Source organism: Oryzias latipes, chromosome 18 (assembly GCF_002234675.1).
Source record: "Oryzias latipes chromosome 18, ASM223467v1".
NCBI classification, from domain to species: Eukaryota; Metazoa; Chordata; class Actinopteri; order Beloniformes; family Adrianichthyidae; genus Oryzias; species Oryzias latipes.
Genome location: NC_019876.2, coordinates 27732059 through 27759226, shown reverse-complemented (window position 1 = coordinate 27759226; position 27168 = coordinate 27732059). Strand labels below are relative to the sequence as shown.

At 40.0% G+C, this 27168-nt stretch overlaps 1 protein-coding gene across 7 annotated transcripts in view; it reads left to right on the top strand.

The window, feature by feature from the left end:
* Positions 1 to 27168, top strand: part of LOC101166255 (neurexin-2) — an 806741-nt gene that overhangs the window by 433586 nt on the left and 345987 nt on the right. For all 7 annotated transcript variants that reach the window (XM_023965856.1, XM_023965855.1, XM_023965854.1 and 4 more), the window contains 2 exons: positions 436 to 626; positions 24220 to 24393. In XM_023965856.1, the coding sequence (XP_023821624.1) occupies positions 436 to 626; positions 24220 to 24393 (365 nt within the window). The remainder of the gene's footprint in view (positions 1 to 435; positions 627 to 24219; positions 24394 to 27168) is intronic.

Sequence of the window (27168 nt, the reverse complement as noted above, 5' to 3'; positions counted from 1 at the left end):
TAACATGTTCACAATGCAAAGCTGTAAGCTGTTTTTTCCACACAAAGACACGCAGCAACACAAATAGCTGGACACACATTTCAGGAAAACGCCTCTGAATAAACCTGCCACATTAGTTTTAATCCAAAACACAAAGAACAGCCAATTTTCTCCAAAAGAGAGACGGGTGCCACCTCTCCTGGCTGTAAGCACAGAAGGTGGAGGATTTTTCTACATGTCAACCCGGTGAGGAAGCAGACAACAAAAAACCCAAACTCAGTCTATAGGCTCATCTGCAAAGAAGATTTAGACATTTAAGAAGTGGGAAGCCAAGTTTCAGTGATTGTACCCTCTTGTTGTGTTTGTCCTGTAAGTAAAATGTGCTAGGATTAAGCTGCAGGTGGCAGTTACAGTGAAAGAGTCCATTCATCACAAACTCATTGTTGTTCTTTCCAGATTCGTTCATTATGTCTTCGATCTTGGAAACGGCCCGTCTCTGATGAAGGGGAACTCAGACAAACCGCTGAATGATAACCAGTGGCACAACGTGGTGGTGTCCCGGGATGCCAACAACGTGCACATGCTTAAGATCGACTCACGCACCGTGACTCAGCACTCCAACGGCGCTCGGAACCTGGACCTCAAAGGTAACAATGCGGGAGTTTCCACTTTACAGAAAATGATTGTTCTCTTCTGTCATTGGCTTCTTTGTCTCATGCTACGGGATGCTGCTTGTGGATTGATGTCCTTCTCAATGGATCTTCGTCAGTTTGCGTTTGAGCCGTTTTGTGTATTTGGAATTTTGTTTCCAAAGGTCTTCAATCGTTTTATGCTGACAGAGGTAAAAGAGGCTCTTTGGTCATCTCTTTGCTAAGATCAATCAACTATAATGTTCATTCCAGAGTATTCACAATCCTGAAAAACTTACTCAAAAAAATTCATTATTGAGGTGTATTCTGGGTGCTACACAAAAAGCAAGATACATCAAACCTAGCAGAATAAAATATAATCGTTGTGTAAAAAAAAGACAAATATAATTCTAGTAATTCATAAAAAGAAAAAGAAAACGCGAAAGACACACAAGCCCAGAAGTGAAGCAAGAAATAAACAAAACCTCATTCTTTGTCAAAACGTGTCTTGATAAGACCTGAATCCAAGCCAATTATAAGTTAATCAATATGAATTTCTAAAGTAAACAACTTTCCAGTGTGTTTTGTTGTTGTGCTGTTTTTATTTTACTTTTTTCAGGTGACTTTCTCTCTCATAAATGTGGTTATTCTCTCCCGTATACTCCAAAGTTATATCTCACTGTAATCTTTACCACTGTGATTTAATATCATAGACCAGTGTTTTTCAAACTTTTCTGAGCCACGGCACACTTTAACCATAAAAAAAATACCCCGAGGCACACCAGCATCCAAAAATTAAAAAACACAAGATGAAACTCATAGTCTGTTTTGATCTACAGCCCCTCCCTCCACAGTCTCACATGCATTTTTGAGATAATTGTTGCAGAAAAAGCTGGAAACTGCAGCTGTTTTTTTCTAAAAGATGCAATAAAAGTTAAGTTAGAAGATTTAAAAACAGTTTGTTGTGTGTTCGTTGGTTTCAAGACGTTTAACAACAGATCTCCTTGTGCGCTGTCACTCTCACAACCCAATGCATCATGGGAGATGTAGTGCATAAAACGGCCGAAGATCGCGTCTCTGAGCTTCATTGTTTTGTTCACTTGTTCCACGGTCTGATACCGGATTCTGTGGAAAGCTTCACCGCTAAAGACGAGCTTTAGCTGGTATTTTTGTTAGAACTGAGCGACTTTACGAGCTAAATCGGGACAAGGAAGTGAAGACTTTAAGCACTTCTGATTGGTCAGACTGATGACATGTGATTAAGCCCCCCAAGAATGATTGGTGGAGACAGTTGAAGGGGCGGGACTTTTCCAAAATACAGCCGAAGCTGCAGCTGAATCGTGGTAACGTCATTCTTATCAAAATGTCTTTAATAAAATAAACGCAAAGAAAAAGTATTTTACGATCTTATAGTCCTAACTCCTCAGTGTTTTATCAGGGCCTTTTTGGATGAACAGAGAGCTGACATCCTGGAGATGGGAAATGTTTTTAGATCAGTTAATGAGGGCAATTTCCCACGGCACACTTGACCATTTCCCACGGCACACTAGTGTGCCGCGGCACACTGGTTGATAAACACTGTCATAGACCATATAGAGAACCATTTATGAGAACCAGACTGAGTGACCCCTCCCCCCTAGGTTTCCAAACAGGAAGTACTGCTGGCTCTGGGAAGGCAAAATCCCTTAGACTTTGAAAGAGAAATAAACAGCTGTTATTCTATTTACAGATTCAGAATAACCATTCTGACTCTGATTTTTTTTTTCTTTTTTTTTTCAAATTATTCAAGTTGTAAACTGGCCAATCAAATGCCTCAATATATTTAGTGGCTTCTGCCTCACACACAAAACATTTGAAACATTTGACTGACAGATTTTGGACCAATCACTGCTTACTGATGTTGTCTGGCTGTAAAATGGTGAAATAGAGCAAAAAAAATTGCAACGTTGTGGGGTTATCCTTGCCTCTGGGCTTCACACCCAACAGGCTTTGCAGTTGCTATGGGCGTGGTGTGATTCAGTGTTCATATATAAGATGATTTGCCCGCTTTATCTCGGTAGTTGGCATATGAGTGAATAAAGCTTCACGTATCGAAGTCAAGACGTGTCTTCTCATCATTGCCACAACGTAATTGGCTTTGTTTGGTTGGAGCCAGAGGTATGGCAATTTCTATGGGTGACGTCATACTCTGCAATAAATGGTTAATATTCTTTGCCCTTGTGGACCATTAGGATGTAAAATTTGTGGGTTTGGAACCATAGCTGCAGTGTGGAAGGCCAGCTGGTAAACTAGAAGTGGCATCTGAGCTAACTGCAATTGTACGTTGGAGTCTTGAAAGTTAGATGTTTGGAAGTGTCATCTTAACATTTTGAGTAGTTAGGAGGTCTCATTCTGATATTGGCTGTGTCATATCAAGAATTCAGACAGTCTCTAAAGACTTTTCCGGAAAAAAAGCACTTGTTGTGACTTTGAACGTCTTCTCATTCATTGCCACATTGGTGACCCCAATTGTGAATAATGTCAGAACCAGCAGACTCGCTAGTTTCTACGTCATCTTCAGTGACCTCGCCATCTCCCGCGCGCGGGTCCCAGCCATGCTAGCTGCCGCCGCCGTGAAGCTGCCCGAGTTCTGGCAGAGCGATCCCGCCTCCTGGTTCCAGCATGTTGAAGCCCTTTTTCATCTGCGTGGGGTGCACACGGATGACGCCAGGTACTACTTGGTGGTGGCTGCTCTGCATCAGCAGTCCACACGCAGGGCAATGCCGCTGCTACGCAGCCCGTCCCCGCAGGAGAAGTACGCGGCTCTGAAGGAGCTTCTGCTGCGGAGATACAGCCTGTCTGCTTCGGAGAGAGCAGAGAAGATCCTCAGCATGTCGGGCCTGGGAGACAGTTCGGCTGTGGACTTGATGGACAGCATGCTCTCGCTGCTCGGCTCGGATAAGGGCGGTTTTCTTTTCCCGCACATTTTTTTGCGGCAGCTCCCGCCGCCCGCTTTGGCCAACTCTCCTCGCCTGGCGGCGGGAGATTACAGAGGACTGGCTGAGGAAGCGGACCGAGTTCTGCTGGCTACCAGGCGTTTCGCCGTGCAGCACGTGACGTCTGATGCCCACCTGCAGGAGACGGAGGCGATCCGGTGTCTGTGTCTGCAGTCGGCGTGGGCGCGCGCCGCGGGACCTCCCTGTGCCGTTTCCATCAGAGGTTCGGAAGGAAAGCAAGGCGCTGTGTCCCGCCATGTGCGTTTTCGTAATTTTGTTACGGACTCTTGCTCCGGACGTCGTTTCTTGGTGGACTCTGGCGCTCAGAAGAGTTTGGTTCCCCCCTCCGGCTCAGAGATGTCCACCGGTGGACCGCCGCTGTGTGCGGCTAACAGATCTGCTATTAGGACTTTTGGGACCAAAAGGACAACTGTATGTTTTCATGGACGTAAGTTCAATTGGGAATTTGTCGTTGCCTCCGTTTCTGTTCCCATTATCGGTGCAGATTTTTTGTGTGCACATAGTTTGTTGGTGGACATGGCTAACTGCAGACTAATAGACGCGATCACTTTTGCCACTGTCCCATGTGCAGCTGGGGGGTCTGGGCCTGTCATGCGCGCGCATTTTTTGTCATGCGATGACGTTTTTCAGAGTTTATTGGCTGAGTTTCCATCCTTGACCACCCCCGCCTTTTCCTCCACTGTGGCTAAGCACGGCGTGGAGCATTTCATCCCCACTAAGGGCCCGCCAGTTTTTGCTCGTGCACGGCGCCTCGATGCAGCAAAACTCTCCATCACTAAGGAGGAGTTTGCCACCATGGAAAGTCTGGGTACCGTGAGGCGCTCTAACAGCCCGTGGGCGTCGCCCCTCCCACATGGTGCCCAAGGCAGATGGTTCCTGGCGCCCGTGCGGGGATTTTCGCTGTCTCAACGACGCTACAACACCTGACCGTTATACCATTCCCCACATTCAGGATTTCTCGGTTCGTTTGTGCGGCGCCTCAATTTTTTCCAAAGTGGACCTGGTGCGCGGTTACCATCAGGTTCCTGTGCGGGCAGAATACGTGCCTAAGACTGCAGTGATCACTCCTTTTGGGCTTTTTGAGTTCCTGCGCATGCCCTTCGGTCTAAAAGGTGCAGCCAAAACCTTTCAAAGGTTAATGGACTCGGTGCTACGCGGTCTCGAGTTCGTGTTCGTCTATCTAAACGACATTTTGGTGGCCAGCCCCTCCCCTGAAGAGCATCTCATGCACCTAAAGGAAGTTTTCCAGCGGTTGGAAACCCACGGCTTGATTGTTAAGCCAGCTAAATGCCAGTTTGGTTTGTCAGCCATTGATTTTTTGGGCCATCGAATTTCAGTGCAGGGTGCGGTTCCTCTTCCCACCAAAGTCCAGGCCGTGGCAAAATTTCCCTGTCCTGAAGTGGTTTAGTCCCTACAGGAGTTCTTGGGGATGGTGAACTTTTACAACCGGTTCATTCCCCGGGCTGCCCACCTGTTACAACCGCTTTATGACAGTTTGCGTTCAAAGAAAGCCACAGACCCTGTGGATTGGACCCCAGACCCCAGATGCTGCATTTGACGGAGCTAAGTCAGCCTTAGCAAAGGCTGCACTCCTTGCACACCCAGACCCAGATGCTGACATCGCGCTGACTACTGACGCTTCAGACATAGCAGTGGGTGCTGTGGTAGAGCAGCGAGTGGCGGGCGCTTGGCAGCCTCTTGCATTTTTTAGCCGCAAGTTGCAGACTCGGGAACGCAAGTATAGTGTTTTTGACCGCGAGTTGCTTTCTCTATATTTGGCAACTCGACTATTCCGTTTTTAGTTGGAAGGACGTTCTTTCGTTGCCTATGTGGATCATAAACCACTTACCTTCGCCATGGCTAAGGTGAGTGAACCTTGGTCTGCGCGCCAACAGCGCCATCTGGCAGCCATTTCTGAGTTTACGACTGACATACGTCACGTAGCCAGAAAGTCCAACACCGTTGCTGACTGCCTCTCACGCGTACTCGTCTCCCCGGTGCTTGTTGGGACGGATTTTTCTGCTATGGCCGCCGAGCAGCCTGGTGATGCAGATACTCTTGCCCTCCGCTCCGGTAGTTCGGGCCTCAAGCTTGAGGAGATTGTGTGGCAAGATGGAGGTCTAACTCTCTTGTGTGACGTTCCCACAGGACGGCCACGGCCGGTGGTTCCTGCCGGGTGGCGGCAGCGCATTTTTGAATCTGTTCACTCCCTCTCCCACCCAGGTGTACGTGCGTCTGTAAAGCTGGTTAGTTCCCGTTTTGTGTGGCCTGGGTTGCGTAAGGATGTGAAGGGCTGGGCCGCGGTTTGCGTTGCATGTCAGCGCGCCAAAGTTCACCGGCACACAAAGATGTGTCTTCTCATCATTGCCACAACGTTATTGGCTTTGTTTGGTTGGAGCCAGAGGTATGGCATTTTCTATGGGTGACATCATACTCTGCAATCAATGGTTAATATTCTTTGCCCTTGTGGACCATTAGGATGTAAAATCTATGGGTTTGGAGCAGTGTGGAAGGCCAGCTGGTAAACTAGAAGTGGCATCTGAGCTAAATGCAATTGTACGTTGGAGTCTTGAAAGTTAGATGTTTGGAAGTGTCATCTTAACATTTTGAGTAGTTAGGAGGTCTCATTCTGATATTGGCTGTGTCGGACCATCTTCTGATGCTACTTCCAGCAGGATAAGGCTCCATGAATCATGAAGCTGGAATCATCTCAGACTGGTTTCTAGAACGTGACAATGAGTTCTCTGGACTCGAATGACCTCTACAGTCACCAGAATCCAATAGAGAACCTTTGGGATGTGGTGGAGCGGGAGATGTGAATGTGCAGGCGACAAATCAGAAATAACCAAATATGGGATTTTGTATCATAAACCAAAATTTAGAAACATGCATTATTTATTGCAAACATGCCAAAAGCCGTCTGTAGTTTAAAACTGAATTACAGAAACAATCTTTAAAACATTACATTCTTTAACCCACTTTTCTCCTAAAAAACCCATAAAAGAACTCTTAAGTTTCTTTAACTATTTGAGCTTTTGTTTGATGACATCAAGTGAGAAAAGAAATCTGGTTCTGTTTTGTACAATGAAAGCAGCAGGGACTATAGATTAAGGCATTTTACTGTTAGTGGTAAGAATTTAAAATCCTGCCCCACAGGTCCAGGGAGGGAGAAAAGGACTGTGTCCCTTCTCAATTCCCTTGTCTAATTTCTCTGTGTTTTTCAGCGACAAACCCCCCGCTAAAGCCCATGTGCATCTCAAACACCAGAGCAGCACGTCTAACTGTGCACAGGTTGAGAACGTCTCTTTCTACATAAAATGAGCTGTAAACTTTGGTGCACGCACTTGTTCCTCTCTTGATTTTGTGTGTCCTTGCACGCACACTTACATGTGTCGCACTTGGAGTTTTCACACACAAAGCTTTGCAAATTAAACAAAAGAACCAGTAACAGTATGCCACTTTTCTGATTTTCTCTGCCCTCTCTTAATACTATTTTAGCCGTTTTTTCAAAGAAACACAAACCCAATTCTTCTAGCTTTATCTGTAATTGCACAGAGAAAATGGGGAAAAAATGGGTTTCTTGTTCTCGGCCTTCCTTTTCTTTGTTTTTGGACGAACAAAAATCTTCAAGGCATTCCTCTTTGTCAGCTAAAACACATGAGGAAGCAGCACACACGCGTGTCTCTTTAGTGAAGCAAGACATGTTACACATGGACCCTTGTTGTGACTTATTTCTACTTGATCCCAGTCACAGTTAATTGTACTACAACCAGCAAACTGCTTCATTTCAGATGTTTGGTTTTTTTATCTTAATAAAATACATGTAGAGTCATTTCAATAATTAAAAGGATCTCATTTTTTTTTTTGCTGTATTTCAACATGCCTTAGTGGTAAAGTATATCGCATTTCATCGGCAGCTGAAAATGATTCCATGCTTTCATACATGTTTTTAAACATGAAAGGGTTTTTCTGTCCTTTACATCGATTAAGGGCTAATCCTTGCATGGTGGTAACTTCTGCTTCTCCTCTTCCTCACTGGGCTTTTGCTGCCTAAGGCATTCACTTAGCAGTCCATTGCTTGGGGCCATGTTCCTAATGTACTCCAGAATCTGGCCACTTTTATCCTATATGGCGGCTTTGATGCCTAAAAGTCCATAAACCCCTTCCTTCCTCATCCCTTCATTCCTGCTCTTCAGTCTCAGGGACCTGGGGTGAAACCTCCCCAGCATTTTGAGGTGCTTTCTATCTTTCCATCATGCACGTGGGAGATCCTCTTCATCTGAGCTGAAGCCTGGTGGTCTTCATTACACAGAGGATCAAGGTGAACAGCTGTGCAGCAGGTCTAAAGATGTTTTGTAACTCTGATTAAGGACACAGAAACATGGCGTTTAGAGCAGACTCATGTTTTATGCTCCTTAGGTTAATTCAACATGACTGCAGCTACTCTACACTGATTCAGCTCCTGGGAAGTCTTGTGTAATATTGCATGTGTGCCTTTCCCACGTGGCCCATGTGGCCATTGAGCCTGCTGTAAAACAGTATTTGTCCTCTTGAGTGTTTTCTATAATTTAGCATTTTCACCTAAGATAGAAACAAAACATTTTAGTCTGCTCATCTATTAGTAATGCAGATCTATTTTAATGTTTCCCTTCACTCTCATTACATTTTTGTAGGGGTGAAGGGTAATAGTGCCATTCTCTCTGTTATGTCATACAAATGCTTTTAAAGGCTTTTAACTGTCACAGTTTTCTGTACAGTCACTCTTGTGTGACCAACCTTCAAAATCAATGCATCTGTTGAGATGAACAGCGTTACGGTGTAAATGCACTGGCTGTGAAGCAAACCTGGAAGTTCCAAATGTTGCAGTTCTACCAACACCACAATTCAAGTGAGTCTTGCGGAGCTTCTTTCTTGCAATATTATTTTGTTGGATCGAGTAGCTTTTGGTCACTGCACCTGTTCCACTGTGGGGTGGAAAAATAAATTACTTACCAAATATACAGTACATGCTGGGGGCTTTATTGAAGCAAAACCCTCTCAGGTGAAAGTCTAAGCCAGTGTAGAGGAGTCCTTTGTTTCTATAACTGCCACCATTTCCACAGATTAAAAATAATACAAAGATCTACTTTTACTTCTCTAGGAGTTTACAGTTTGTTTATATTTTTACAGAGGTATGAGGTAAGCGTATAAATCAGGGCCTGAGTCACATGCAACCATACGGGGATTAGAACTGTACAGGTGCAAGTTTTTGAGTTGTCCGGGCCTGTGGAGGGTCGTGAAAAGGAACTCAAGAGGATTTTAGGTGTGTCTTGCTCTTTGAGGCTCATGCGGCCACAATGTCACAAAAATGGAACGTACCATGATCGTGAATGTGGTGAATGCACTGTGGAGTATTTGTGAGGGAAATGATATACAAAAGTATAACATGAAGTGCTTTGCATTAAAAAAAAACCAAAGTAAATAATATAAAAACAAGCATGAAAATTAAAATAAACAAGCACAAAAATAAAACATTTAAAAAAATAAAAATAGTAAAAAAAATTAACAGAAAGCCAGGTTAAAAAGACGTGTCTTTAGCCTTTTTCTTAAAAACTTCAATGCTCTTTGCGGCTCTCAGGTCCTCTGGCAGACTGTTCCATAACCGGAGGGCCATAGTGTTGAAAAGATGCTTCTCCGTAGGTTTTGGTTTTTACAGTCAGAATGGTTAAAAGACCAGTGCCAGGGGATCTCAGGGTCTGCGAGGGTTCATACTTTACTAAAATATTGGATAAATAAGTAGACGTAAGAGTGTTAAGACATTTAAAAACTGTTAAAAGTATCTTAAAACCAATCCTGAAGTATAGATGGTGATGTTATGCCGTGTCCTTACGCTGCACTGTAGTTGTTAATAAGGTGTGAGTACTGGCTTCTTGCAAAATTTTACCTCGGCATTGATGCGTCAACGGACTGAAAATACAACTATTGCGTATTGCTTGTGTTGCGGGGTGGAGAGGCAGGTGTCAGACGCAGACATGTAAACACTCTGATTGATCAATGAATGTTGTAGTTTTGCAACAGAGCCACACTGCAAAAGGACCAGTAGAAATCAGTTTCTACTGGGTTGTATAAATCTTCACAATGACTTGTTGCTCGCAGCATTCCCATAGAAAAATTGTATCAACAGTTTTGCTCTACAAGCTCACTAATCAGTCTATGATTTTGGACGTTTGTCACAGAGAAGCCAAATTTTAAACACTTTGTGATAAACTTGAGTATTGTTAGTATTTAGTTCAGACACCAGTATTTCCTTAGAGATTTGTAGCTCCAGTAATTGTGAGCACAAAACATTGATACAGAGGTCGCGAGGCTGTGTCTGAGATCTGATGTCAGGAGAGAAAAAGACAGAGACTGTCATGTCTGCTGCATTCAATAATCTATGTTATGCTGCTCCATTTTGCTCATCCTGTGGGATTGGGTACGACATAGAGGGAGGAGGAAGCGTAATTCTACTCACTGAAGACACTGCAGGACGCCATTTGCATAATAAGACCCAAACAAATCCCACATATGATAGCCGCATCAGCAATATGCATCAGAGAGTACAAAGGTCTTGAATCAGTTTATCAGCCTGTTCTGCTTTCCTTTTCCCCCCAAAGCCTTCAGAAGTTAAGAAAAGGGGTTGGGGGGCTCAGTGTACCATGTATTCATCTTAATAAGCATCATCAATGCGAAGGATACTATTGCTTTATTTAGTAAAAACAAGGTTGCCAGAGTAAAAAAACAAAAAACGAGGGTGAATAGACTAAATGAAATAAATGTGTTAATTAAAAGGTGATTTTCATGAAAGTGTGACAAAATTGATTCTTATGTAAGTGTTTCAGAAATAAGACTTAAATTGCTTTCTATACAGTAATCGCTACTGTACAATAAATGCTCTAACATTTATAGTGAAATATTTGTACGATTTTTTCTCAATGGACTATTTTTGATCTTAAAAAAATAATAGCAACAATAAGCAGCTCTTTTTGTGAAGTCTTGCACCTGACTTGCTGCCTTTTAAAAAAAATGCATGTGTTTATTTCAAGAGAAAGTGAGTCAAAGAGCTTAAGATGCTGTAAAATATTAAATTAGTTTCCATTTTCCTTTTCCAGCATCATTTCATTCTCATCAACGCTTTTGACCGGGGTGATTCCTGGGGGTAAGATCTGGGATATGATTTAATTTTACAGCTTATTTTCCACAACTCCAGCCCAGATTATCACCAAGCCATTTTCTTGGAAACATCTCGGTCCTAACAAGGTATATGTTCACTGTTTATCCATTCCTGGAGGCCATTCAGTGTGGTGCACAGTTGATTATACTTTTTTTTATTTTGAAAGGAATCACTGCCAAGTCAAAGCAAATGTTGAAAATTGAAGACAGTCAAATATTTCTCATAGAAAGTGTAACCTTACTATAAATTTTATTCCATCGAGGTTGATTCAGAAAACATTTATAAAAGCACATGTAAAAGGAATGACAATGATGACCTTGGTCAAAAAAAAAAAAGTTTAAAAAAAAGTCAGACATCAAACAAGCAAACTAGCAAAGGTTCTCTCATTGCAATTTCTGTTCATATATCCATTCATATATGATATAGGTTGTCTCCTAATGGCCTAGATTTCCAAGAAACACAGAGTTTGACAATAGACACCAGTCTCCAATGGTCTATTTACGGCGCTGGTCTGTAGTAAACACCATCTAAAAATTTCTAATGACCCACTATGTGCAGAAGTGGGTAGAAGGGGCAGGAAAATGATGAAAATGCCATCTTCAACATGTTAATACTCTCCTTCAACCAGGGATGAAAGGGTTTGTGACTGGACAGATAGTACATAATCATATAAAATACTCTGGCCCCTGCTGCCTTAAATACTTTATCAGACCATATCATACTACTCCATCTGGGCGGCCAGTAACAGTCAGCCACTTTTAAAGGCTGGGCCATCTGAATAATTTTTTGAATGGATGCAGGGGATTCTAGTGGAACATATCACTTAATTGAGCATCAGAAGATGGTACACTGTGGTCAGACAGGGATAGACATGGTCAGTAACAATACTCAGGTAGGCTGTGGCTTTGGAACCATGCTCAACTGGTTCTAAGGGGCCCAAAGTTTGCCATAAATATATCCTCCCACCATGACACCACCACCACCAGCCTGAACCGTTGATAGAAAACAGGATGGATCCGTGCTTTCATGTTGTTCTGACCCTACCATCTGAATGTGGCAGCAGAAATGGAGACTCATCAGACCAGACAACGTTTTTCCATCTTCTATGGTCCAGTTTTGGTGAGTCTGTGTGAATTGTAGCCTCAGTTTCCTGTTCTTAGCTGACAGCAGTGGTACCCGGTGTGGTCTTCTGCTGCTGTAGTCCATCTGCCTCCAGGTTGGACGGAGATGTTCTTCTGCAGACCTCGGTTGGAACCAGTGGTTCTTTGAGTTCCTGTTGTCTTTCTATCAGCTGGAACCAGTCTGACTATTCTCCTCTGACCTCTGGCATCAACAGGACATAAATAGTAGACACCAGGACAGCAGACACCAGGACATGAAAGGGACATTTCCACACATAAAACTGCCGGTCACTGGATATTACTCATTTTAGGACCATTCTCTGTAAACCGTAGAGATGGTTGTGGGTGAAGATCCAAGTAGATGAACAACTTGAAAATGTGGTTTTGGCTTTGTTAGTGTTTCTCTTTTAAAGCTTCAGTGAGTAAGGATAAAAGAAACATGGCTTTACAAATATATTTAGGCACCTGTAACTGTGGAAATCATTTTAAAGAGGCCTGTTGTCATAATTGCATACCGTCATACAATTACAGCCTTTGCTGTCTCCATTTTTTCCTATATCATTTGCTTTTAAAAACAAGTCACAAGACAGAGATGAGGCCCAAAACATGATTATTACATCTTGAAATTTAGCAGCAGCAATTAAGGCAAAAACAGCATCAATGCCAATTCATGGCACCAGTCATCTTGTTGTGTTTCTGCTGATTGGAGCACCTCTCTAATTAGCAATCAGATTCCCTGTTTCTGCCTGCTATCTTCCAATGGCCCGCCCTGTCAATAACACAAAACACCCTGAGAGGCATTCGCATGCAATATGTGTGTGTTTGCTTTTGCTTTGTGTTTCTGATCAGCAATGATTCAATCTTGCCTAATTAAAGCCAGCATGATAGTGAAGCAAAACAAGGAGCAAAGAAAGGAGTGAGTGAGAAAGGGAGAGGGAGGCAGAGATTCTTAATAGGGCATTTAATGAAAGTTAATGGTTGGCTCAGTGTTCACCAGGGAATTGTCAAGACAGAGTCTGATTGTTTAGAGAGAATTTCTGCATTCGTGGCCTTTTCTTATTGTCAGACCTCTCTTAATGATGGGTATAAATAATATATCAGAATGTATCTAGATATGGGCAAAGGCATCAATACTACACACTTCACTTGGGAGTCAATTACAGGCGAGCATGAGCTACTAGTCTTGTCTGAGGTTGACAGAGTATTGACCCAATAAAGTAAGTCAATTTCCAAATTTACTATGTGATTTTATCAAAAAACAAGGAAAACATTTAATTAAAAATCGTATAGTTCTCCCTTCACAAAAGATAATCTTGAAAAATCTTATTTTAAGAGTAAAGTGGTGACCCCAAATTTTGTGTTTGAAATGAAGAAAATTGAAATTGAAAACTGAAAACCTGTAAACACTGAGCTGAGATAGTTTTTTTTTTATTTGGACTAAAGTCAGTTGGATAAAACTAGAAAAGGACCATTTCAAGATTTTAAGCAGCTTTATTTTTATCCCTAAGGACGTTTCTGACAGTCATTTATAGTCAGGTATGAATAGTGATCAAAAATGATATTATTTATCATTTTTATTGTGTATTTCTAGAATGATTTTACCACATGCAGGAAACTTCTTAACTCTTAAATATAACTTCAACTTGATTTTTTAAGGAGTTATGTTTCTAATTCAAAGCTATTAGACAACTACAGTCTTTTTATTATGTCCTATACTTTAAAGCAACTTATTGAAACTCCCCATCAAAATAGTTTGTTAAACAAATGGTTAGATGTTAAAGTGTACTTGATATGACATTTCAAATGATTTGCAATCACACAGAGAGATGGTATCACTAAACTATTCTGTATTCAGAAAATTCAGAGTTGCCAGAAATTAAGACACCTGAAACATGTATCAAAAAACAAAAAAGAAACTGCATTGTCAGTTATCTAAAGTAAACAACTGTTATTGCCAGTACAAATATATCAGAGCAAAACCACCAAAAAAAAACATCTTAAAGAATAGTAAACAAATAAGATTGTAAATAAATCCCTTTTTTATGAGTATACTGTGGATTCTAAAATATCAAACTCAGAAATTATTAAATTAAAATCTTTAAACTTACCTGACCAAATACAAACATATTGCACACCATGCAGTTAAATGTGAAAATACGGAATTCAAGTAGTGCTGGCAAATGAGGGCATAACCCCCTTAGTAGTGCATTTCTTAAGAGAATGCTCCTTGTTCCGGACCCTTTGTCCCTTTCACACTAAAAGACGGGAATCACAAAGAGATCCTGTATACAGTTCATACACAGTTGCAATAAACTGCGAAATTAAGACAGTTGAACCATGTATCAAAACAAAAAGCAAAGTGCATTTTCAGGTATATCTCCTAAAAGTAAGTAAAACTGCAAGTACCAGTGCAAATATACCAAAGTGGATAAAAAATCCTCCTAAAGAATTGTAAACAAATACGAGTGTAAAGAGATCTGTTTTGTTGTTGCATTCCTAACTATTAAAATTGGTTGGTAACCTTGGTCGATTGTCCAAGGTTGGTAAAATATTACCAACCTTGGACAATCGACAGTTATGGACCCTTTTTACTCTTCCCCTACAGCATTTCTTTATTATAAAAAAAAAAAAATACAAAAGAATATTTAAAAAAAAGTAAAACAAATGATTAATCACTTATTGAAAATTGTTAAATTGATTGACTTTTAATGATATTACTACACTTTCTCCAAAACTTGATAAATTGATTCAAAAATCTTTCCTAATGTAGCATAATTTTGCACATGTTTTTAACTTTTGATACTTGATGAAATTTTTGCTATGAAAATTCCTGAAACAGTGTTGTCTGCTTTAATAATATAGTATTATGTTTTATTCATATGAATGGCTTTTATAAGTAACATAAGCTGCATATATTTTAGATGACTGATCTGCATTTGCCATGTTGATTTCTAAAATAGTTATTTTTGACGTAATACTTAAGTAATTCATCTTTGTCATGTGCTTTATCGATATCTTATGATTTTTAATTCTGTCTGATAAAAACTGGGAACCGGATATTGATAAATCATGTAATAAAATGGTTACAGTATAATCGGGTGGGATTATATAAGTTCGCTTCCTTCCACTCCCTTTCAAGCTATATTTATTAATATGTCTAATTATCCTAAGTTTGATTAGTTACTGTATGAATGTATAACTGATGATTATATTGCTGTTGTGTATTATTTCTACTTAATTTGCTTGAAATAAACCATTTCAAATCAAATTTCAAATCAAAAATCTAAAGATATTCAATCATAGAATCAAATATTGCACAACATGCATTTAACAATGGTAACAAATGCTTAACGATGGAATTCAAGTACTACTGGTAAGTGAGGACATAACACCCTTTGTGGTGAATGTCGGAAGACACTGCTCACTGTCCGTGGCCTCTGATCTTTTCACTGAAAGAGTCTGTTTTTCAGAGCACGAACCTTGTTGGAAAGTTCGCCTTCATTCAGTTCCATAATTATCTTTGGAAGTACCTCAAATGTCTAACGGAGGTTTTGGGGATAGCTGACATTTTCCAGATTCTGTAGCACCTGGATGCCCTCCAAGACAATTCCAATGTCTTTACCAATGAATTATATCACTAGAGGAGACACGCCCGCTTTAGAAGCCTGGCCGACGGTGGCGGAGCGCGACGCCATCTTGGTGAGGTCGACGACGCCCATATGACAATGATTTCTATTGCTTTTAGTGGTGTCCAAGTAGCTTTTATATACCATATATATTTTTACATTTATATATATTTATACATATATGTAAATATATTATATTTATATATATATATAATATATAGATAGATACATAATTTATTGTTGTTAAAGAAGAGAAACAGTCAGCCTTAAAAGCTCAAACTTTAATGAAAATGCATTGTTGCAGGACTTCTTAAAAATAAAAAAAATATTACAAAGAATTTTTAAAAATAATTTCTAAACATTTAGAAGTTTTAGACCTCTTTATTATGTAATTTAAATTATTTAGAAAAACCCAACAATAAGTCAATAATAATAATAATAATAATAATAATAATAAATAATCAACAGTAAGTCAACACATACAATAAATAATAACAATAAATGAATAATAAGTCAATAAATAATAAAAAATAAGTCTATTAATAATAATAATACTAAAAAAACAAATATTCAAAAGAAGTCCAAAAGTGAACAGTAGGTTTACCCTAAAAAAACAACAACAAAGAAACACAATAGATTTATACTGATTCATGTGAGTGATCAATTTGTGTAACACAGATGTTATGGTGTCGGGTTTCAAGCAAACAGTCTGGCCTCTCATCAAAATGTGTTTCCACAAATGTTTCGAACATCCAGACTGTATTACTAGTAAGTAACCACAGTGATCCATCTGGGTTTGCTCTTTTTATTGCTAAGATCCACTTTTTCCTTAAGTCTGAATCCATTGGAAACCTGCAAGAAAAGTTCAGTCACTGAGTCAGAAATGTATAAATCTATATTACTATAATAGCCTAGTATGCTGTACACAGGTTTAGCAAAATAAAATGTACATTTATGTCGACAGCAAATTATACGTACATCATGCAGCATGTTGATAATAGCCCTGCAGCATCATGCATGAAAACATGTGTATGATTAATGAAGCCCCTGCAGCATTAAAAGAAAAAAATTACAGTACTTACCTGTGCAATGATATGCCTTCCTCCTTCAGGGACTCATTTCTCTGATTTTGGCAGTTGAAACCCACACAATGAACAGGTATTATGCAAGAAATGTGTTCACATGCATTCACTGCAGTAGTTACTTGACCTCACCAATTTACCCTTGGCACTCAAAGCTTTTTCCTTCAGGTCATAAATACCCACGCAGGTGTCTTCAATGACATCACTAATGGAGTCTTCATCAATGCCCCTGTGCCAAAACAAACATATAGACAAGATGTTAGTCAATGAGAAATTTTAACTGTACAGTGACAAATACACAATGTTTTCCAGTGGTAGATGGTTAAAAAACACAGGAAGACATACACTTCCTTTAAGGCCGTGTCTCACTGCCGCTACGTACTACTTGCGCATGAAAACTGGTCATTCACAAATAAACATGGAAAAAAGTGAGAAAAAATTGTGGTTCTTTACGTAAAAGGTATTTGTATCACGAAGGAACCAAGTTAAAAAACCACGGAAGAAATACAGATAAATTCCCCTGGTCGTACTTGTCCCCTCCCGCAACCTGCCTTCTGCGCAGCCAGACAGCGCCTGCAGAGGGACTTGCGCAATAACTGCAACTGAACAAAAAATATGTTAACATCTCAAAATCAAATTCACGCACAGACTTGAAACCCTCCATTGTCCACTGCGCACATCGAAGAATGACGACTCCAAGAAACACTGACTTACGTATAATACACATGTATGACAAAATACTGAAATTTCATATGCGGAACATGCACAGATTGTTCGTAGTGGCAGTGCGACACGGCCTTAAGCAGTTGGAAAGTAAATGAAGGACTGTAAAAGAACATTTTTTTAAGTCCAGCACTTGAGAAATGTATTAGTTAAACAAAAGATATACATACCTCATATTCCTGGACCAATTTTTCTGGATTGTCACCCATGTAAATGCAGACTCCTTTAATAATGCACTCTAGTCCAGCATCTACATCATTACACTGGAAAAACAATATCTTAATTATTCAACTCTAGAACGACCAACTCCAATGAAAATTGTGTTTTGGGTGTTTTTAACATGCTCCTATAGCATTTTTATTATGGTGGAGGACAATTATAAAATATTTTAAGATTAAAACTGCATTTATAAGTATTTCTTCATTGAAATCGACAAGCTAAACCGCTACAAAACGTGTTGCAGTTAGACATCAAATTATAAAGTAGTAAAATAAAAAAACGCGGGATTGTATAATAGACACTTAAAGTAAAGTTGTGTATGTAATAGTCAACATTAATAAACATAACTTTTCACTTTTTGGTTCTTGATTAACGGCATTGAAGGGACAAGCCAGCTGAAGCTCCCGCTCCCAAGACCCGTTTTCTTCTGCTGAAATCACCATTGAGTTTTGAATGTATTTCGTTTTCCGGTTTTGAGGGAAATTAATTACATTATGTCTACTTTTTTTATTTAATCACTTAAAGGCAACACGATAGAAACAAGAACATTTAACAGTTTCTCAGTCACATAGGATTTACTTGTTTCAATTACAGTAACAGAAAAAACATGAATAAATTGCGTTGCTTGTGCTGGTATTATTTTTAGTAAATTCAATCAATTAAAAAGTACATAGTGGTTTCATGACATGGCCTTTAGAAGAATACGCTAAAAAAGTGAGGTGCGAAAGTAAAGGGACATTGTGTCAGGAGGCGGGGCCATGTGGTTCACTTGTGTCTCACTTCCGGGTTTGGGCTTTTATTTTGTTAACTCATGTTCTGTTTTCCGTTGGTTCTATAGGTAACTTACCCCGGTCTTCACCGGCACCTGTTTACCCACCTGTTTTCAATTTATGATGTGTATATAAGCTCCTGTTTTTGTTTCACTTGTCACCGGATCGTTCTACTTGTTTTACCTCGGTCTTCACGAGTTAAGAGCCTTTCTTTGGATTAAAGGATCCTTATTTTATTCAAACTTCTTCCGTCCTTCCTTCTTGTGTCCGAATTCAAATCCTTGACACATTGTGAGAAAGTCCGAGATCAAGCAAACTTTTCAAGGTTTTCTTTTTTTTTTCTTATTCTACGTTTGTGCTCGTACTTTTCAGGCAGTGCTGCTCACAAAAGAGCATTTGGAACTGTTTCAATTGGTTTGGTCCAGTATGGTCCATGTAGTGTGAATGCAGACCAGATTACATTAAACTGTTAGATTTTCCTGGGAGCTAACTGAGCCGTACGTCCTTGATGGCGGCCAATAATGTGACTTTGGCGGTTTAATGTGTTCTCACGTTTGCTTTGACTGTGCAGCTTAGAAAAGCTGCTGTGATGAATGGCAGTTCTGCAGCAGTTTGAAAACCTCACACACCTGAGTACAACCTTTTTACAAAAGAACAGGACACTTATAGGACTCGCAAAGTTTAACAACACGCTCCCCACAGATTAAAATGCAAAGAATTATGAATGCAAATTTTGAATTACCAGTATTTCTACATGAATCAAACAGTTGCAGTAGAATCCTTACTTTTTTCAATGTAAGTCGTTTTTATTTACTAGGTTCTTTGTGTGGCTAGTCTGCCTTTTTGTTTTACATTGATTTTCTAGAAACAATCCTTTTTCTGCCTTATCATCAGGTCCCTTTTGTCAAATGTATCTAGTGCCTGTGAATGAGTGAGCACTTTCAACGTGGATCGATAGAGTACATGGACTACTTACTAGGTTTATCATCCACTGTTAAATATGGGGAAATACAGCATGTTATCTTAGTTTAGAAACACGTTAACTGTTTAGGAACATGCAATGGTTACCCAGAACTACAGCATAAAGGTAACTCACATCCCCAAAGTAAGATTTTCTTACATCATGTATAGACTCACCAGTGTTCATGTGTCTGATGTCTCAGGCCTGCTTGACTCTCACTGACGTAGTAATGGAAGGTATGAGTTCATTATAAAGCTAATGACATGCTTTCTGTGTGTTGATCTTATGACATGAATATGTAACCCCCCCCAGAAGGATCTCCACAGACTGGTCTCAGCAGTTACACACCTTTTCCTTTTACTGCGGAATCCTTTCATTGCAAACACAATAATGCATTTTTAAGGTGGACTGTCCCAAACGCATCGGCTTCTGTCAGGAAAAAACAAACACATTTTCTTTTAAGCTGAGCTTGGCCGGCCGCTGACCTGCTGCTGGAGTGGAATGTTCTAATATAGCATTTATGTTAGTGTTTCAGCAATTACATTTTGATATCGTAAGGTTTAGGCTCAGCCAGGAGACCAAACCTTCAGTACTCAGTGTTAATTGAACTTAGTTGATCACACTGGGGAGAAACTAACCTGTAATGGCAGCTCAAAAGAAAAAAATAAAGCAGTTACAGTACAAATGCAACAACAGGTCATGACAGGTCATCCTCCAAACAGTGAAGGGTCAGTACAGCTAATGTCTGAGACACAGTCTGGCAATCTCATGACTGCAGGAACAGAACAGTTACTTTCTCTGCTTAGAAGGAAGGACTTTCTTCCTTCTGTGCTTCAATCTTTACCCAAAAATTGCTATAATGGGTCATTTTAAAGAAATGCCTTTGCTATATAACAATTTTGGTCTTTGAAAAACCTACAGTAGTAATTCACACAAGGTAACAAACAAAAAACCCATAACATTGTGACCAGATTCTGCCATGTTGACATGCAGTATTTCTTTTTGTTAAATTAGCTTTAAAGACATCTGCAACCATTAGTGACCATGTGTGTTTTTTTGCCATCATTTCCTTGATGGGGAAATGACTAAATGTCTTAAGCTACGTTCACACCAGCTTCAGCAAGTGACCACTTTCAATGAAACGTGTATTTAAAGATTCAGGCTTCTGCGGTCAAAACTGTCGCATTCGCCTTGAGTCTCTTCCAAATGTAGGTGGCAGACATGCACTAGTAAATCGTTAAAAAAAGAAAAAAGAAGAAGAAGCCCCTCCCTGCTTGTCCAGTGTGAACACCAAGAGTTAAGAACCTGCTTCACACCAAAGCCATATAACATTTAGTTATTTTGGAAGAGCCAGCTATATTTGATGTAGTGGAAAAGAATGTAGAATGACTAGGACAAAGTTTGCCAAAAACAAACTTGTATTTGAGATGTAAATATTCAAATGAAACTGATCTGAGACGAGTGGGTGGGTGCATGCAGACCTTCTGCTTATTCTTCATCTGTGGCCTCCACTAACAGGATGACTGAAGAAAACAACTTGTATGAATAATTTTCCAGCCTTCCTCCTCCACATGCCTGCTTCAGTTATGTGTGTGGAATCTCAAAGAGTATGATAACAAAAAACAAAACTGCACTCTTTGCTTTTTTTTTTTTTTTTAAATGAACTTCATACTGATGATTTCTTGTTCGCCAAATGGTTGTTGAGGACATCACTCAGCTGGACTGTTAATACATTCGTCGTATTGATTATGATGTCCTGAAGCTCTGAATGGGAAATATGAAGTGTCAAGTCCTCATTAATTCTGGAGAGCACTTGGCAAACATCATTGGCTTACTCCATTAGACAAAGTCCACATATAATTGACCTTGTAGCTCATTTGTCTTCAGCTAAAGGTTCTGGTTCTTAGTGGTGACAAATATCCAGAGTTGGAAGCTTTTTGGAGGGTTTTATCTCCGTAACAGAATCTTGCCCCTGTGTGAAAGGTTTTACTGGCTGTTCATTTTATGTTAACTTAAAGATAAAACATAAAGAGGTGGTTTTGATGATATGAGAGGCCGTGAGCACTTCAAACTGTGTTTATTCATATGCCCTAACATCAAAGGCGTCTTTGTATTTTTTTTATAATTTCTTTTGGCATTTTCTGCAAAATTCTGTGGAACAGAGAACTGTGATGGGGGGGGGGGTAATTGGCTCCAAAGTGTGGATTGGTTTTTCCTTTTATGTTTTAATATAAAGAGACAGTAATTGTGCTTGAGCACAGAGATATCCCCAAAAACTGAATTTCTGCTTCCTTCAGGACATTACGTCAGGGGGTGGGCGGAGCGAGCAAACATCAAATGGCATTAGCAGCGCTCCAGGGTGATGCAGTCAAATCTATTCCAGAATATTGTAAGCCCCCCTTTTTAAAAAATCCTGTAGGCATCAAAACAGACCCATGCAACGTCTGCAGTGGAAGCCTTTGTGTCGGGGAAGTCTCTAATAATCACACCTGCTGACAACGACATTGGCTTTGCCTGAAAAACTCAAATTTCACCTGTCACGCAGCGCAGCGTCACTCAGGCTGCAAATTACAGGAGTAACATCTCTACAATAATGGATGAAAGATTGGCTAATTTCTCTTTTATCAACAGTGGCTAACGAGAGGCTTTTAACAAATTAATCAGCAAATACAACAGTTTGTTCTTTGTTTAGCATAAATAGGATTTGACGCTTTATTATTTGTGTGTAATGCATTATTCCTGCCCTCCTTACCTGCACATCATCTCTCATGCTGTTAAATGAGCAGTAACACTTGTTTTCTAAAATAACTTTAAATTGAACAAACATTTGGATTTTAGTTTGCGGTAGTGAATAATACATTTTTGGGAGGTTTAATGGGCTAAAGAGCTCAAGAAAAGATTGCAATATTGAGCCAAAATTGGATTTCTTTTCATACAAAGAGCAGGGGGAAAAATTCACCTGTTAAAAAAAAAACAGAGGTGTGATATTAGTCAGGTGAAATTTCCATTAAAATTACCCGCGGCCTTATGTCTCTGGTTCCTAATATAGCTCTGTTCTCTCTCACTCCTTTTATTGTTGATAAAATGGAAAATCTTGGTATGTTGTGGGCTGGGGCCTGTAAGTCTGATTTGCAGCTCTTGTGTTTTCGGAGTTGTGATAATGAGGTGCATTTTCTGGGATGTCTACTCCTGGGAAGATTGTCAGCTGTGTTGAATGGGTTGTGCTTTAGAATAATCTCTCTGGCTGCAGAATGATGGAGTCCAAATTGTTTGGAAATGGTTTTCTAACCCTTCCCAGATTGACATACAGCAGCTGCTGATGTCTCTCCTTTTTTGGCAAACTGTGAAGACAAAACTAAATTCTCCTCAGTAGCACACTAGCAGACTGATTCTTTGAGGTCTGCACCCTGCGGATGTTTGGTCCACTTTTTTTAAGCTCATTTGGGTTTGATAAACACAGGAGAAACGCCTTATGTTTTATCAGAGGCTCTATTAGACTAATGATAACAGAACAACTGATTATTGCTACTAATTTGCACAAACAATGTACTTGGTAAAAAAAAAGGATCTAATTGTGTATTTGTAACAGAGGTAGAGCGGTTGACTGCCTTTACCGCTCATGTGTCAAAGTGTCTTTGGCCAAGACACTGAACCCCACATTGTTACAGTTTACAACTCAAGAACCCAAATGCAGAGTAAAACTTGATGCAAAAGGCCAAGTTTGAAGACTGTACACCAAAACCAAGGAGTAGCACACAAAACACTCCAACAAAGAGATACAAAACAAGGCGGCTTAAATAGACAGACTACCCAGTTAACTAACAGGGTCCATCTGTGGACTCCAGCAGGTAGCACAGGTGAGTGGGCGGAGCCACAGCAGACCTGCACAAGATCACAGAGTGAAAACCACAAACAAAACAAGCAGAACGTGTCACACATTGATCCTGGTGAACGTGGCTGCAGACATCATCTGCCAGAACTGGAAGTCCCCCTGTACCGCTTTAAAATAAAAAATGTACTATATTTCTTACCAGTTAGGTTTCTTCCCATTTTAATGTTATAGTTTTTTTTTAAATTCCAAATACTTAGGTTAAGTTATCCTTTAAAAGCAATAAAACAATTACCTATTTGTCCCATTCCGGCTTATCAAGCTCACTAGAACTTTATTTTCTACTGAAATGGCACAGCATAAAATGACATCAAATCATTGATGAGTCTTCTTCATTTAGAAGGGCGTCTGTCTAAAAGTGGGCAACCTCTGCTTCCACATCTCCTTTTTGTTGCTGTTTTATTCCCTGCTGTTGCTTTATATTTTTATGATTTGTACTTCTACTACGTTTGTTTTTTCAAAATTGCAAGACTTATAGTTTATTAAAATCAAAATTCCTCAGCAAAGAGCAGATCTGCGTTGAAGGAGCACAAACACGATCAACTTCCCTTCAAACCCTTCAAAATCAAACCCACATTAATTTTAAAGAGGAGGCAGTGCATTCAACATTTTCAAGCTTTTTTTTTTTTCAAACGTAAAATGTTTTTGACGGCTTTATTCCTAACCCGTAAATAATGAAAAAAAGGCCGAAACAAAACATTTCTGTTATTGTCTGCAGCCAGGTCCCTCTCAGTGAATGTGTGTGCGCTTGACTGAAGAGGAATTTGACTGTAAAGCACTTTGGAAGGAAATAAAGGACTAAATAATTATACACCCTTTATAGATTTAAAGCTCTTATTGTTGTCTGAAACACTGTGATGTATGCTCAAAGTTTTCCTGATTTACTATTAATAATATTGATATATTATGATTGATCTTGTACTTGTTTAGAAGGTAGGTTTAGTTCAAATGTATTATTTATTATGAATTATTTATTTCAGTTATCCTTCTTTTGATTTGCCCTGATATCTTTATCCCTTTCCTTTTTTGCAGGAGAGCTGTACATCGGTGGCGTGACGAAGAGCATGTACAGTAATCTGCCCAAGCTGATTGCATCCCGGGACGGGTACCAGGGGTGTCTGGCCTCTGTGGACCTGAATGGGAGACTCCCCGACCTGATTGCAGATGCCCTCCACAGGGTGGGTCAGGTGGAGCGAGGCTGCGATGGTACGTGACCCGGCTTCTGGCTGCATGATTAGAAACCTATAACCCAGGCAATGGAAGTTGCGGTTGGGAGGGGGCTCCTGGTAATTCTTGAAAAGGGATTTATTTTTGGTTTCTTGGCAAACACCAATGGCTTGATCTAGATTGTCTGAGTCGCTATGGTCGCTCTGTTTTCTGCACATCCCTCATAAATCTTCATAAAAGTTGCATTTGGTAAGCATCTTTGCCTCTGTTCTTGTCAGTGCAGCTAATCTCAGCAGTACCCCACCCTCACGGCGTTTTGCTTCATTAATCTTGCATTTGTTGTGTTTTTGCGTTTGCCATGCACCGATTGTTATTTTTCCAAGTCTACACTGCTCTGGAGCCAGTTCGTTAATCCTGCATACAACGGGAGTTTATATTTGAAACATTCTCCTTGCACGCACACCACTCTGAGTCATCCTCTTCAGTGTCTCAATGGTGCACCAAGAACAGAGATTTAATTTCCCTTTGGTCAGCAGCAAGCAGCTGAAGCTTTTCCTCCTCCTTCCTCCTGCTAAAACGCCGCTGCTCCTGCCAGCCGTCCTTATTACCTGCCTACAGTCAAACTCAGCTATTAATTTAGACCAAACACAGTTTAAAACTGCATTAAGCAATCACATTGACTCCCGAAGGCTCATGCAATGGATGCTAATATGTTTTAATGGCCAGAGAAAGAAGGACTGGAAACTCACCAGTTTCAGAAAGGTGGGCTTCTTTGACAGATGTACTTCTCCCAGGCCTTGAGGCTGTTGAAAATCCATATACTCCCTTGTGGATATTACAGGAATACATCAAAAATAGCCCTGGGGTGTTATAGCATCTAATTTACTGTAATTAAATTCAGAATTTTATTAGGCCTGAGGTTTTGCTTCAGAATGTGGTCAGAGGTGGCTGCCAGCGCTGTCCCTCCTCACTAAAGTCCTACGTGGAGCCATAATATTGAAATCGCTCCTTTAGCCTTCTAATGACTCGGGGATTAGAAGGGAGGGGGGGGGCATTACGTGCTAAGTCATGATATATGAGCTCTGTAACTTTGCAAGTATGAGCGTTTGTACCACAGCAGGTTTGCAGGGATGAAATCCAACTCCAAGTTGGATTAATATCTTTCGTTTTTGATGGTTGTATTCTGAAGAAAATGTCCATCTTTAACGTGGTGCAGAGTTTGTCTGCACAACGGAAGGAAGGCACGTTTATTAATGATTTTGAATAAATCGCCTCCCTTACCAAAGCTTTGAGACGAAATTAAGTCTCTGACAGCCGTACAGAATACATGAGTTGTTCAATAAATAGTTTAAAGATTATTCAATCACATTAAGATTCACTAAAACACAATTTAATCATGACATACAGGAGCAGACAGAGCTGGAAACAAAAATGTTTGGAATATAAGGTACAATCACGTATAGGTGGGTCATATTTCTGTATTTTTTAGGAGATTTGGTGGACTCAGTCTTCCTATTTGGGACTTTTGTAAATGGCACTGTGAGAATTCGGTTTCTCTGTGCAGAAACAAATTACTCTGGCACTGAACCATGTTCTTTCAAAATGTCTGTTTAATTGAGGTTTTAATGAGAAACCCCACTGTTGTCAACAAAACAGCCTCTAGACACTCCCAGAAGAAGAAGAAGAAAAAAAGGCAGAACAACAATGATCCCACCAATCATTAATCCTACCACCATTCAATGTGTAGTTCATCTAAAATGTAAAAGCATTTACTTCTATTTCCTCAAGAGTGAAAATGTTGATAGGTGGGTCTCCAGTTCAAACTTCAGGCTTGACAATGATTGAGAAAAACACCCGGGGGAATATTTTTGGGTCATTTCAAAACTAGAGGAGAATTTCGGCTTCAACAATCATGAAAAGTAAACCTTCACTTTTCTGATTTCCTGCTACATATTCCTCAATAAGAGATAATAAACTGTCAAAAGCTTGATCAGTTTAGCTTAGATCATCCAACCTTAAAATTCTTAACCCACTGTATCCCTTTTAGAGTCACAGGAGCGTACACATCAATTGTGCAATTTGTAATTCATTAAATATTTGATGATTACAAAACTCCCTGTTACCACTTTTTGCAGGTAACAGGGTGGCACATCTATTAGCTTTCTCTCAAGAGTACAAGCTAGTTGTTTTAGCTAGCAAACTTACAGATAGAAATAAGAAAGAAGGAAGGAAAGAAATAACTGTCTTATTCTGAATATATGAGGAACAGGTTTGCATGGGGTACTCAGACTGACGGATGTCAGAGCGAACCGAAGCTCAGTCCGAATGGAAACAAACCGAGACCACCTCCAAAGGTGGGTTTGAGAGCGGGTCCCGGACCAGAGTCCGCTTGGGTGTATGAAAATTTGTTCTGAATTATCGAGGGAAACCAACTCTGGTGCACTTTAAGTGAAGCAAATGTGTCCGGTCTGAATAAACCCTTATTCCTACGATCCAACCAGATTCAAGTTGTTAATCGAATCAAATCGACCTACAGCTTTATAAACTTGTTTCCCAAAATGAAATGAATCAATTGTATCAATGATGGAAAAGGCCATTTGGATTGAGACACAGTAGGTTTATTGCATCAAAGCGGACAACACACATGTGATGCAGCAAAAATGAGTGAACGAATGAATTTAGCAAAGACGTGTGACCATGCAGTGTGCTAAAATGTTCCCTTTGGGATTATTTTTATTTGTCAGAATAAACGTTCTTCTCTTGTAGAATGTTTAAAATGTTTGATTGACAGATGCCACACCCCCAGTTGTAGGG